Raw genomic sequence first — 14526 nt, 5'->3', positions numbered from 1 at the left:
AATTCATTTTCATGGCGACTATTTATTTTTTTATTTTTACAAAAAGATTAATTTATTTTTTTGTAGGAATCAGCAAATTTCCTCCATTTTTATTTTTTTTAATACTATTTTTAATGAATTTTTTGTAATAATTCCTATTTTAATATAATTTCTATTAAAATTTTAAAAAAATCATAGATCGATAAATATTTCACAAAAAATAATATAATGTTAAAGTAATTTAAAAAAATTCAAACTTAAATAATAATAATAATAATAATAATATAATTATATTTTGTTTAATTTCTATTTTCATTTATTTAATCGGCTGGTGCCGTTTGTCCAAAGATGAGCGAAAAGGCGCGGATGACATGACCCCGCGCTCAGACGTAAAGCCCACTCTTTTTCCCGCGCGTGTATTATACTCGTCTCCCTACCATTTCCGACTGTCGGAGGTCCTTTTCACATCCCTACATCTCCGGCGACGGCATATTCTTCCTTTTTCTCTCAGATCTCTCTCTCTCTCTTAAATTTATCCACCGGTCTCCATCATTTATCTGTTGAATCCATTAATTTCTCTTAGTATCATACTTCCTTTTTGAAATTTTGTTAGATCCTCTGCGGATTCTTCCCTCCTTGTTTGAATCATTTATTGCAGCCGGTGGTTCATTTCAATGTCTCGGACACTTTTGGTTTTGATTGTGTGTCTGAGTGCGTTGAGGTTTGGAACTTCGTTGGGATCGCGTTCGATCCTTAGAACGGTTGCTGATAAGAACGGGGATTCTGAAGACTACGCCATTGATTTGAACGCCACCAATTTCGATGCGGTTTTTAGGGATGCTCCAGCCTCCTTTGCGGTCGTTGAATTCTTTGCTCACTGGTTAGGAGTTCTTTTCCTTCTCCCACATGTTTGTTGATTTGAAATTGTTCGGCGATTTGCTTTCTAGTTGTTGTACTTGTTGCATGTTTTGCTGCTTGGATTGGGAGCTACGGAAATTTGAGTGTCGCTTAGTATGTGAATTTATTTGTCATTTTGAGAAACCTTGGCACCTCATTCAGTTCTTGGTCTACGTATGATCGTTTACCGGTGCAAAGCTAGAATGATAGAATAACAATGGGTGGTGTTTCGTGGCTGATTTTTTAGTTAGTGTTCAGTGAATTCTGTTGCCAAGCAACGGATATTGCTCATACTCCTCTGGAATTGTGGATTATGGGGAAAGCCCGTAGCTTCTTATAGAAGAGTAATCCAATGAACTATTTTGCCCATGTCATATGACTCGTGATGTCTTTTCTTTTACCTTCAGAGAACTCAAACGGTAGAATGTTGAAATCAAAATACACATGTGATTTGTTATTTTAAGTAATCTCAATGCTTCTGTTCAAGTACACTTGTGATGTGTTATAATTGTTACTCTTGTAGGTGCCCTGCTTGCAGAAACTATAAGGTTAGACATCATATTCATATGCTCAAATTTATGTTCAAGAGCTACAGCTACAACTTATCTAATCTTGCTTTTTGGTCGAACATCTACGTGTAGCCCCATTATGAAAGAGTTGCTAGGCTTTTCAATGGACCTAATGCTGTGCACCCAGGGAAAGTATTAATGACAAGAGTTGACTGCGCTTTGAAGGTATAGTGATTCTGCACTATTGATTCCATCATTCTTAGGGATCTTTGTAGTACTTTCTGCTTGCCCTTTTGATTTTATGAAGTATCATTTTTTTGCTAGCTTGCGCTGGTTCATTTTTGTGATGAGGTATAATGAGTTTGCATTCTGACACCCGAGTAAAGAAGAGGTACATGAATGAATTTAGGTCACATTCGAATGAAAGCGATCTTGAGTATAGGATGACTAAGAAAGGCTTAAAAAAAATTGAAAAGTACTATCTATACCAACGAGGCATATCTTCTTTTTCGGTAGGTCAATCAAAGGAACTCTATAGTTAAAGCATATTTTGTTTGGAGCAATTTATGTTAGGTGATCTCTTGAGAATTTTCTTAAGATGTATGTGAGTGAACACAAAACATGTTGAAAGGACTTGTGTTGGTTTGTGGGGATAATCATAGAACTGAATGATTCACATATGGTTGAATTTTGATTAGCATACGAAGATAATTTGTTGCAAGTCTCAACTTTTTATCGATTGGCATAGCATGCATTTACACTTGAAGCTGCGAGGGGGTCATCATCACACATCTGGTTCCTAAATTTAATCATATCATGCTATTGACATTTGTTTTAATTTTTTGTAGTTTTTCTAATGAGGATGTACATTACAAAAAATTGTTAAATTTATAATCTAATCTTATCTTATAAATTTCTCCAACTTTTAAAAACATGTTTCATATCGGGTGATATGCAAATTGCAACCTTATATTGAGCGTTAACCAATAATGATTTGAGTCGGTGTACCGTATCCGTTTTGGGGTCCTCATAGTGAATGGCCAATATTACTAATTCTTTACCATGCATGAATTTGAGATCTAGAAGGATGGTATCAGCTTATCCTTTGTTGTTGACTTCACTTTTTTTTTTTTTAAATCTTGTTTATAGTTTTCACTATTTTGGCTTATTTTCTCATGTGTGATTGTTTTGAAAATTTTAGCAGTCTGTGCAACTTACCCATTACTAAATGAGGTCCAAGAAAAAAGATAGTTCTGGCTTTAGTATACAACATTTGTTGAGTCTCCTTGTTCATAATTTGAATTTTACAAATATGAAGGCATCTTGGTGATTAGTCCTTGTCGTTTACTTGTCTGCCAGCACAGATGAATACCAATCTCTGTGATAAATTTTCGGTGGGTCACTTTCCTATGCTCTTTTGGGGTCCTCCTTCCAACTTTGTGTCTGGTAGTTGGAATCCTAAGGAAGAGAAAAGTGAAATTCGTAACATCGATGACGGACGGACTGCTGAGAAGTTACTAAATTGGATGAACAAGCAAATGGGCAGGTAGGAGGTACTTTCAATCATTTCTTAATTTACTCGATCAAGTTTTGCATAGTTGAAACGAGCAATAAGCAGTTAACTGACTTCCAGCTCATATGGCTTGGATGACCAAACATTTGAAAATGAGCATCTGTCATCCAATATCTCAGATCCAGGACAGGTTGGTTCAGCCATCATGATAGAACTTTGATTTGCTTATATGACAAATGAAACAATTTTTCTTCACTCCTGATGTTGACAATTGAAATGATTTGATGATGATAGATTGCTCGAGCAGTCTATGATGTTGAGGAAGCAACATCCACTGCCTTTGATATTATCTTGGAACACAAGGTAATTAGTTTTTTGTACCACATGCTTACATATACGTATATAAACGTGTATGTGTTATTTCCAGCAATTATAGACCGATAACTTACACATGCATGCTTTCAGATGATCAACTCTGAAACTCGAGCACCCTTTATAAAATTTCTTCAACTTATGGTGGTTCATCATCCTTCTGTGAGGTGCATATTTGTCTCATCCTTGTCTTCACCTAAGTGATATTTTCCTGTTTCATTATCGGGATGTTTCTTCTCTTTCTCTTAGGTGTCGAAGAGGTAGTGCTGAGATACTTGTAAACTTCGACGAGTTGAGCCTTGCAGATATGAAACAAGAAGAGGTTGCTAGTGAAAAAGGTGCAGTTAAAAACTTTCAAATATGTGGAAAAGATGTTCCTCGTGGATATTGGGTGGGTACACAAACCATAAAATTTAACCAGACTATTTTTGGAATTATGAGTTGCATTCTTTGATGTATCTTGTCGACCACTATCTGGTATTCCCTGGGTATTGATATGAACTGTATTTTCATTTTCTATCGAATACAAGAAACATGGTCAACTATCTTTTTTGTTTGATGGTAGTGAAGTCTTAGAATCTTTACCTTGGCAGAGGGTTAGATGACCTCCTAAGATATATGTTGGGCATGATTAAGATATATGGATTTTGTCATCCACCGTGAAATCTTTGTGGCATGATTAAGATACTTTATTTCGTATGATCAAGGTAGGCACTTATTCAACAATCGACCTACAGAACAGTTTGAAGAGAAACCTCCAATTTTAAGATTGTTTCTTTCATATCAACGAATTGTTTGTGTTTCAAAACGTCCATTTGTTTGAGACGCTTGAAACTCTCACTGTACATAATACTTCTCTTTCTACTGACTACCTGATCATTCTCTCCCTCCTTCCCTTGTATTATACACACATACACACAAAGAGTCCTATAATTCTCATTATCTTTGAATGTCATGTTTGCAGATTTTCTGCCGCGGTAGCAAGAACGATACGAGGGGATTTAGGTAACTTTTTCTCGTACTTTTATTTGATGTGCCAGATAGTACCCAATTGTTCTTCCCAAATGTGTGGAAAAGCTTAGCTATCTCTAGAAATTAATTTACACTCGGTTCCTATATATAAATCTGGAGAAAATTGGCAACATTCTCTATACAAAAGTGACAATGTCTTCTGGTCCAATGCCTTCGAATTCTTAGCCATTTACATTCCATTAAGGAGAATGCAGTTGGAATTTCATGCAGAGTTTCATATGATTGTTCTTATTCGCTCCAGTGTGCTTCCTGAAAAGAAAAGAAAAATGGAAAAATAAGAGGAAAAACAAATTAATGATCCAAATCAGAGTATAGTTGCTAAACCTATTGATGTTGTAGTTAACGTTTAGATGGTTGTCTTTCTACAATCCTGTGATTAATTGCCTCTTTCTGCAGTTGTGGATTATGGGTTCTACTGCATTCTCTTTCTGTGAGAATTGAGGACGGAGAAAGCCAGTTTGCGTTCACAGCTATATGCGATTTCATCCGTAACTTCTTCGTTTGCGAGGAATGTCGTCAGCACTTTCACGAAATGTGTTCGAGGTAAGATTGGAGTAAATATTTGGTATCATTTTCTTAATATATCCTTACCATCTAACTCAAGGTACTATCTTCAGTGTGTCTAGTCCTTTCAACAAAGCTCGTGACTTTGCCCTCTGGTTGTGGAGGGCACACAACAAAGTCAATGAAAGGTTATTAAAAGAAGAAGAATCCATGGGAACCGCAGACCCGAAATTTCCCAAGATGATCTGGCCTCCGCCGCAACTTTGCTCATCTTGCTATCGTTCTCACAGCAGCAAGCAGATAAAATGGGACGAGAATGTAGTACATAAATTCTTGACCAACTACTATGGTAAAATGCTTGTATCTCTATACAAAAGCAACAGTTCTCTTGGGAATGTTGGTGTCGATGGGGCACTCGACGAGTTAGCGACATCAACAAACGCAGTTGCAGTCCCGGTGGGGGCTGCTTTGGCAATCGCTCTTGCAAGCTGTGCCTTCGGAGTACTTGCTTGTTACTGGCGTTCGCAGCAGAAGAGTCGGAAGTATTACCACCAACGACATTCTTTAAAGAAATATGATTATTAGGAGAGGGTAATTGGCTCTTTCGAAAAGACTTAAAAAGCATATAATAAGGGAAAGAAACCAAAAAATGAAAGGTATCAAAAGAGAGAGAGCCTCCAACAATGTTCTTGTCATCCCATAATTTATCTTCCATTTGTGACATTTTCAGGCCAAGGAGAAGCTCGGAGCTGAAGTTTTGTGAAGGATATGACTCAACAGAAGTTAAATAATGAAGAAGCTCTGAAGATTTGGAGCATTCAACCGTCTAAGATGAGGTTTGTTGGGTGTATTCAATTTGATTCGATTCGATTCAATTCCGTGCATCACACAGTGACCATACAAATACGTATCATGAACTAATTTTCGAGTTCAAATCATTCGAAATTTGCCTTTTTTGTTCCTTTTTTTTTTGCTTTCAAAGTGGCATATAGCTTAAACTTGGTTGCTCCAAAGAGATAGGAGAAATATAGAGAAGCATATGTAACTTAGCATATCTGAGGCTTTAAATAATTTGTTTGATTGGCTTTTGGCTTTTGGACACACAGCTTCTTCAATATGGTATTTAGATTCATTGTAGCCTTTGATAATTAAGTTTGTTTAAACCTTTTGAAATCATAGTCAAAATCCTAGCAGTACCTTGATCTCCCGATCAAATGAAACCTGAAATGAAAACGTGGTTCGATTCTATGTGGGTTATGGGCTTGCCACGTTTCTTGTGTACCACTCTAATTTGTGGGTTTCGTGGGTTATGGGCTTGCCACGTTTCTTCTGTACCACTCTAATTTGTGGGTTTCATGGGTTATGGGCTTGCCACGTTTCTTGTGTACCACTCTAATTTGTGGGTTTTGTGGCTTATGGGCTTGCCACGTTTCTTCTGTACCACTCTAATTTGTGGGTTTTGTGGGTTTGTGGGTTATGGGTTTGCCACGTTTCTTCTGTACCACTCTAATTTGTGGGTTTTGTGGGTTATGGGCTTGCCACGTTTCTTCTTTACCCCTCTAATTTGTGGGTTTTGTGGGTTATGGGTTTGCCACATTTCTTCTATACCACTCTAATTTGTTGATACGATAAATAATACTTGTTTTGTTATTATAGTGTTACGAGCTTACCATGTCTTCGTTGCACCTCTCTAATGATTGATACAATAAATATACGTGTTTTATTATTATTAAGTTATGGGCTCACCACGTTTCCGCCGTACCATTCTAATTTGTTGATATAATAAATATACGTGTTTTGTTATAACCTTTGTTATTATTGGGTTATGGGTTCACCATGTTTCATTGCACTACTTTAATTTGTTGATACAATAAATATACGTATTTTGTTATTAAATATATATTGAGTCGACGTCTCGTAGAGGATGGCAAAGCAATGACATTTTCGAACAAGGTCGGAAAAAAAATATGTTCTCACATACCGACATATTTTGTTTACGTTTCTCGACTTTAATGTAACTATTAACTTAATTATGAAATTATCGTTAATTATCTTATGGTATTATTATTTAATCAAAGACGGGTTTTGATCCTATGACCTTAGGGTTATGGCTCCACATCCTATTCTACTTTGGTGGTGTAATTCTCAAGTCTTTTAACTACCAATTTCAGCGAATCCATACTCGCCACGTGTCAAACTTTTCGCGCCAAAAATAAGAGCGTCCAAATCCGTAAAATTCTCCACTTCGTCTCTGCAAACAAATGCCGAAGCTTAAACACAGCCTCTTCAATGGCTTCCACACTCTTCATCTCTCATCCTTCTCTCACTCTTCTCTCTATCTTGTCCGACAATGGCTTCGTCTCCATGGCCGTGATGCTCCAGCTCATAGCCCAATCCTTGCTCTCTCAATCCAATTCAATCACAATCTTCTCACCTTCAGATACTGCTTTCGCCCAATCCGGTCAGCCTTCTCTCTCTCTCTCTTCTTCGATTCCATTTCTTGCCTCTCTACTTATCTCCCGAATGCCTCAAATCGCTCGCGTTGGGGCACCAAGATTTCCACGATGTTGGCCGATCGATCGCTCACGGTAACCTCTTCCCGATATTTTCATGAAATTTCTTTGAATCGAGTCATGATCAGTAGCTCGCCGATTTACGATGACGTTCGCTCCTTGTTTTTGGCACCGATAAGTTTTTTGACCTGAAATTCCAAGTGTTTCCGGTGTGGTCCAATGACGGAGAAGAATTCATTTGGTGAAGCAATAGAAACCCTAAGATCTAATGGATATTCTTCAATGGCGTTGTTTCTTGAATCTCAGATTTTAAGATTTAGTAATGGTCAGTCCACGATGACAGTCTTTGCTCCTTCAGATGATACATTGGCCGCTCGCATTGATGACTTTACCGATTATCCTTCTCTGTATTGTAGAATCTTATGGAATGATCTTATGGATCTTGAGAAAGGCACGAAGTTATCTACATATTCAAAAGGATTTGCAATTTCCGTTGCGAAATCAAACGGCATATTGATGATCAATGGAGTTGCAGTCATCTATCCTAACATGTATGTGAACGATTGGCTGCTTGTTCATGGCCTCCTGGATGTTTTTTCTATGGCAGAGAGACTCTCAGCAAAGGAATCAGGCTCAGAAATGAGAAACATCACTCATGGGTTGGCACTGGATCATTGGTAAGTTCTGAAGCCATGAAAATCTTTTGCTCCCATTTCACAGCATATACACACTCACCATTTGTAAATTTCTAGAGCTTTTCCTGCCTTCTAATGCATCTGTGATAAAGAAATCTTCAGCAGAAAGCTGTAATATAGAAGTTATCAATTTTCCTACAAGTTTCAGCTCGTTTCTGTAGTTGTTCCAAGGATTGGCATCACTGCAAATTTCGAGTGTGCCAATGAAACAATCATTGGGATCTATGATGATGAGTTAAAGAAAGAGCTTTTGTATGTGAAATTATAGGTTTATTGCCTTGTGAATGATGTGTTTTTGGGTATTAAATTTTAATTTTATGTTTAGGAATCTTGAGAGGGATGAACCAAAGTCATCTATTAAAATAAGGAGTTCGGTATATTTGATGAGAACAATAGTCTAAGGAATCTTGAGAGGGATACCCACGAATGAAATTGAGAGAGAGGTGGGGAATGATCAAATATGGTTGACGAATTTCTTTTGCGAGACTTTAGTCGGGTTGCATAGGAAAGTCAACAGTCAAATAACTACAAGATTATCATTGGTCTACTCTACCACAAGGAGGTTCGAGCGCGTGTAGAGGTGATCCAGCCGCACCTTCCAGTACGGCTACCTAGTTACGACTTCACTCCAGTCACTAGCTAGCACCTTCTAGTACGGCTACCTAGTTACGACTTCACTAGTCTTGTCTTCAACATCCCCTTCCTTATGGTTAAGGTAACGGCTTTGAGTTGGTAATGACATAACCAAAAGAGGGGTAAGGGAAAAAAAGGTTACGCGCTGGTTAATGCAACGGGTCAATGACAGAGCCTACCAGTAGGACATATCGAGATATACCTATCTAATTTCGCAAAGTGCTTTCGGTACACAATTTTAAAATATTGGATCATAATTCATTATATTTCCACCCAAAATGGCGCTTCGCCCCACCTTGGTTTCATCCCTTGAAAGGGGTATATATACTACATGTGCATATAGCTACTCACTCTACCATTCCAGGAGGAAACTTAAGCTTCCAACCTGCTATCTATTTTTTCCTTTCTCTACCTCTCTAAGCTCCTCTTCTGATGCTTGATGTTGCTGGATTCGTCGTTTCCACCAGAATTACTCAAATTTTGGCTCGTATTTCTCCATCGGTTTATCGACAACGATATCTTTGCAGACACATCACTCCTCCTTTGGAGGTGGTTTGCATATAGTATCCATAGCAAGAGACAGAGCAATACTCCAACAGAGATCATTGCAAGTCCAACATTCACAATCTTGAGATGATGGTGCAGATGAGGACAGTAACCTGTGGTGATGTTGTGAAACGTTTCCCTAACGAAATTGCAGTTCTGGAGGCTAAGCAAAGGGGGAGTGTAATGCTGAAGTGCATAACTCTCATTCACTGCAGCCACCATCTGGGAATAGATGTCCGGTGTGACTCTCCCAACCGTGGTGCACAGTTTCGATTCCGATACTTGGCACACAAATTTCTGCCAAACCTGCATTTATAACCGAAGTATCGATCATTATCGAAACAAAGACAGATGAACACAAAGAAAGATTATTAACTGAGAAAGGCACCATAAACACTGATATGTTTTGGTTGTTCTCCCCGTTTGTAACAGTCCAACACACCGCTAGCATATATTGTCTTCTTTGGGCTTTTCCTTCTGGGATTCTTCTCTAGGGAGAGGTTTCCACACTCTTATAAGGAAATGCTTTGTTCCCCTCTCCAACCGAGGTGGGGTCTCACAATCCACCTCCTTGGAGGCCCAGTGTCCTCATTGGCATATCGTCCGATGACTGGCTTTGATACCATTATGACCGTTTAAGCCCACCACTAGTAGATATTGTCTTCTTTGAACTTTCTCTTCTGGGCTTCCTCAAGGTTTTAAAACATGTATGTTAGGGAGAGATTTCCACACTCTTATAAAGAATGCTTCGTTCCCCTCTCCAACCGATGTGGGATCTCACACAATTAGACTAAGATCTAGATCTAGTCATGATGTTGATTCAATACACGTACAGACACCTATAAACATTGCCCTATTATTTGGTGCATAAACATTCCCAAGTTAAAATGCAGCCAGAATGCGTTGTATGAATCTTACTGTTGATGCATTGTCGATAGTCACGTCGTTATCGCCACATCTACTTTCTTCCAGCTGAGAGTTATATGGGTAACAGAGAGCTGGCATTGGAGGTCCAGACTGGTTGCAGTAGTTGGGAAGTCCTGGGGGAGGATTTGCATTGGCGAAGTTGTACACAAATTGATCGACAACGCTCACAATGTCGTTTACAATCTTTTTACTTTGGATTAGCGTCCGGTTTGTTGTTTTATGATCAACACAAGGAAGGATATTGCTAAGAGCTGTTTCTGCATGAGGATTATCCACCCATTCTTCCATTGCCATACAAGTATCAGAAACTGCACTGAAAAAGAGAGAAACAGAGCAAAAAATAGACAAACTCAGTTTATCCTTTTAATTTTGAAGAAGTTAGAAGTGATGACGGTAAATGTGAGATCACACATCGGTTCGGGAGGAGAATGAAACATTCTTTATAAGGGTATGGAAATCTATCCTTAGCAGACGCGTTTTAAAAACCTTGGGGGAAACCCAAAAGGGAAAACCCAAATACGACAATATCTGCTAGTGAAACCAAAAGGGAAAACCCAAAGAGGACAATATCTGCTAGCGGTGGGTTTGGACCGTTACAAATGGTATCGAGCCAGACACTAGGTAATGTGCCAGCGAGGAGGCTGAGCACTGAAGGGGAGTGGACACGAGGCAATGTGCCAGCAAGTACGCTAGGCCCTGAATGGGAGTGGATTGGGGAAGTCCCACATCGATTGAAGAAGGGAACAAGTGCCTATGAGGACGTTGGGCCCCAAAGGAAGTGGATTGTGAGATCCCACATCAATTGGAGAGGAGTACCTTAGCAAGTGCATTTTAAAAAACCTGGAAGGGAAGCTCAAAATAGAGAGCTCGAAAAGGACAACATCTACTAGTAGTGGGCTTGGGCCGTTACAGCAATTTCATTAAACCAATATGAGGGTTATTAGCTAACAAGACTATGCAACGATATAGCCAAATTGTAAACCAACTTACCTGTCAAGGATTACAAACAATCCATAAAGAACAAATGTAATTGTCACAAGTAGCCAACCACTGAGTATTAATCTGCAAAATATGACAACATACTTTTATTCTACCAATATATACATGAATCTGAAAAGTAAACTAAATCAGTCACACGACGAACAACTTACATATACATTGCATGTTGATATCCAAAGAACGACAGGACTGCAACAACAATTCCAGCAAGTTAAAAATACGCACACGTCAAGCAAACGAGAAAACAAAACAATAAGAATTACGTACAAAGACCGACGAGAGCCAGAAGAAGCATGAGCGCAGCAACGGTAATTAATGCTGAACGCCTATACGAACAATATTTATGTTAGCTTTTAGGTGTGGTAAAAGAACATGAACTTGATTGAAAGGAGCAAGATGAAGATACATACATAGCAATGAAAACTCTTGTTATTTTATGAGAATTTATACTCGTCTTCTCTGCCACTGTATCTGCAGCGGTATTTAAATCCACGTTTAACTCGTCAATGTCGTTGATTACATCAATCGGAAGAAACACCTCGGCCACGCTAATGGTCTTTGCGAGTGAGAGATATTCTGTAACGTTTTTAAGCGTATCCACAGTATAGTCTGACTGGTTTACAACATACTTCAAAGTATGCAAACCTTCATTGTAAAAATCATTCTGTCCAATACATAGAAGTATACAACCAATGCTGCGAAGAAGGTTAAGCTTTGTGTCAGAAAGGAGTTGAGACAATTCAAACATAATTGAGATTAAAATAACATGATTATATAACAGCCCAAGTCCACCGCTAGTAGATATTGTCCTCACGGTTTTAAAACGTGTCTGCTAGAGAGAGGTTTCAACACCCTTATAAGGAATGCTTCGTTCCGCTCTCCAACCGATGTGAGATCTCACAGATTAACAACATAAATAAGATGCATTTCCAATGAAGCCGGAAATACGATGGCTTCATGCACCAAATGATGTAAAAAGGCAACAAATAAAATAGATTTCAAAGAAGATTTTAAATGAAAGAAAGTTCGGTTTCAATATCTAAGTGTATCATCGAGATAAGAGTGTAGAGTATTACGTGGCAGCACATGTTAAAACTACAAGTAACGCGAGGCAAATCCGCTGTGAAGTCTTCGATTCTTCACCTTTAATGTTTAACTTCCATCCACAGCAAAGATGAATAAAAAGAGCAATGCCAAAGGAAATGAACCAGAGGATGGAAAGAATGAAACCAGTGGCACCAGTAAATGCAACAGACTGCAGAAACATATTAACACAAAAGAAATGAGTACAGGTTGAGAACTTATTAAAAGCAATGCCAAGGAAGTGCCAATACAAGCAAAGATCATATACTAAAATGTAAGAACACTGCAAACAACATGACAACAAAAACATACTACAGCTATTTAATTCTACGGTGTGATACGACGGGTATGAAGCCAAAAATTAATGACCACCCCAATGAAACACCATGCTAGCATACATGCGGTAACAGTACAAGTCCATCACTAGCAGATATTGCCCGCTTTGGCCCGTTACATATCGCCGTCAGCCTCACAGTTTTAAAATGCATCTGTTAGGGAAAGGTTTCCACACCTTTATAAAGCATGTTTCGTTCCCCTCTCCAACCGATGTGGGATCTCACAATCCACCCTCTTGGGGGCCCAACGTCTTCGCTGGTACACCGCCCGATGTTTAGCTCTGATACCATTTGTAACAGCCCAAACCCACCACTAGTAGATATTGTCCACCTTGCCCCGTTACGTATCACCGTCAGCCTCCCAGTTTTAAAACACGTCTACTAGGGAGAGGTTTCCACACACTTCTAAAGAATGTTTCGTTCCCCTCTCCAACCGATGTGGGATCTTAGAATCCACCTCCCTTGGGGGCCTAGCATCCTCGCTGGCACACCACCCGGTGTCTGGCTCTAAAACCATTTGTAACCGCCCAAGCCCACCGCTGACAAATATTGTCCGCTTTGGCTCAATACGTATCGCCGTCAGCCTCACAGTTTTAAAACGCGTCTCTTAGGGAGAGGTTTCCATACCCTTATAAAAAATGTTTTATTATTCTCTCCAACCAATATGGGATCTCACAATCTACCCCCCTTGGCAGCCAGCGTCACAATCTGCGATGCTATTGTGCCTCGAGGAAGTCATCGAGGACAATGACTAATACAACCTACTCTCTACATAGTATGGTTGTGACACCCAACGTCCTCGTTTGCACACCTCCTAATGTTTGGCTCTGATACTATTAATAACAGCTCAAGTCTACCGCTAGCAGATATTGTCTACTTTTGCCCATTACGTATCACCATCCGCCTCACGATTTTAAAACGTGTCTGTTAGGGAGAGGTTTCCACATCCTTATAAAGAATGTTTCGTTCCACTCTCCAACTGATCTAGGATCTCACACATACACAAACATATAACAAGAAATTGTATAGAATAGTATGATTTCAAGGCAAATATATCAAACACAGTTAGTAAAATAAATGATGAGAACAACTCTTACAGCCCAGTAATCCCGATTGGCAATGTCCCAGCCACCTTCATACACCCTAAACCCATGAAGAATATCCGGACGCTTCGTTCTATTTGCTGCCAATAGAAGAGGGCCTTGAGAGTCGTTATTTGCAGATCCTGGAGCTTCAGCAGTCTCCAATATCTCATTCTTCCAAGGACCCAAGTTTTCTTGTCCTGCAAATAAAAAGCGTCATCAATAAACAAAAGGCAACATAAAGAACATAAAACCAAGAATTAGGGAATAAATATTCTCCACAATGTGGCAGCTCAGAATACAAAAACGAAGAACAAGATTGCAGGAATCTCAAAGTTTACACACATCAATTCATAGGATCAAGAAATAAAGCAACAAAATCCGCCTCAAACACCTTTAACCTCCTTTTAAGTAAGAGGAGAGCATCCATTTCGTCGGACAATAACAAACCGAAAACACAAATAACATAAACAAATCTTCCCACAGCTACTTCCAGCAAAAATCTCGATCAAATTCACAAGAAAACCACACTCGAATCAGAAAAGAGGACCAAATCCAGCAAGAATTCACGAGCAAGACAGAAAATGTGCAGACCTAAGACGAATTTTCCAGAATCTTTAGGCACCAAATCGTGAGATAAAGCCAAAACCAAGAAGAACGCGGCAAAATCCACCAAAAACAGAAGCGAAATCGAAGCAGATATCGATAAACCCCTCATCGGCAACCGCAAAATCACAGCTACCTCATTAGAAGAAATCAGTAAGCGAAGAACAGAGAAGAGCAGTACCAGTCCGATCAACGATCTTCAGAGCGATGTAATGGAGATTAATAGAACTCTGAAGAGGAACTCACATGAAAGTGTGGTGGGGACAGTGAATTAGTGATCATGAGAAACGAAAAAAAAGCT

General features: G+C 39.0%; 3 protein-coding genes across 7 annotated transcripts; 2 read left to right on the top strand and 1 right to left on the bottom strand.

Annotated features, from left to right (window-relative positions):
• Window positions 1–338: 338 nt before the first annotated feature.
• On the top strand, window positions 339–6610 carry LOC111449958 (sulfhydryl oxidase 2-like). Of its 5 annotated transcripts, none has more exons than XM_023090065.1 (13): window positions 339–859; window positions 1400–1424; window positions 1518–1610; window positions 2750–2931; window positions 3019–3088; window positions 3193–3261; window positions 3364–3437; window positions 3520–3661; window positions 4235–4275; window positions 4699–4845; window positions 4920–5348; window positions 5537–5642; window positions 6463–6610. In XM_023090065.1, the coding sequence occupies exons 1-12, from the start codon at window positions 654–656 to the stop codon at window positions 5595–5597; spliced, it is 1539 nt and encodes a 512-aa protein (XP_022945833.1). In that variant the 5' UTR covers window positions 339–653; the 3' UTR covers window positions 5598–5642; window positions 6463–6610. The 5 variants fall into 5 exon arrangements, 4 of the variants coding, with proteins under 4 accessions (XP_022945833.1, XP_022945831.1, XP_022945830.1 ...); XM_023090063.1 differs by lacking the exon at window positions 6463–6610 and adding an exon at window positions 6059–6077; XR_002711737.1 differs by lacking the exon at window positions 6463–6610 and having other exon boundaries at window positions 4920–5462; window positions 5537–6052.
• Window positions 6611–7067: 457 nt separating this feature from the next.
• On the top strand, window positions 7068–8252 carry LOC111449908 (putative fasciclin-like arabinogalactan protein 20). Its single transcript, XM_023089996.1, is given in 3 exon segments — window positions 7068–7290; window positions 7293–7505; window positions 7626–8252. Coding segments are annotated over 3 exon segments (783 nt in total). The 5' UTR covers window positions 7068–7095; the 3' UTR covers window positions 8001–8252.
• A 610-nt stretch (window positions 8253–8862) lies between these two features.
• On the bottom strand, window positions 8863–14506 carry LOC111449579. The gene is made up of 9 exons (XM_023089523.1): window positions 14214–14506; window positions 13635–13819; window positions 12196–12374; window positions 11530–11814; window positions 11387–11445; window positions 11272–11308; window positions 11111–11182; window positions 10112–10433; window positions 8863–9499 (listed from the first exon to the last, which is right to left on the bottom strand). Exons 1-9 carry the CDS (start codon window positions 14335–14337, stop codon window positions 9056–9058), a joined length of 1707 nt encoding a protein of 568 aa, XP_022945291.1. The 5' UTR covers window positions 14338–14506; the 3' UTR covers window positions 8863–9055.
• Window positions 14507–14526: the final 20 nt, after the last annotated feature.

The sequence above is a fragment of the Cucurbita moschata genome, unplaced genomic scaffold, assembly GCF_002738365.1.
Source record: "Cucurbita moschata cultivar Rifu unplaced genomic scaffold, Cmos_1.0 Cmo_Scf00011, whole genome shotgun sequence".
Taxonomy (NCBI): Eukaryota; Viridiplantae; Streptophyta; class Magnoliopsida; order Cucurbitales; family Cucurbitaceae; genus Cucurbita; species Cucurbita moschata.
This window is presented reverse-complemented; position numbering and strand designations above follow the sequence as displayed.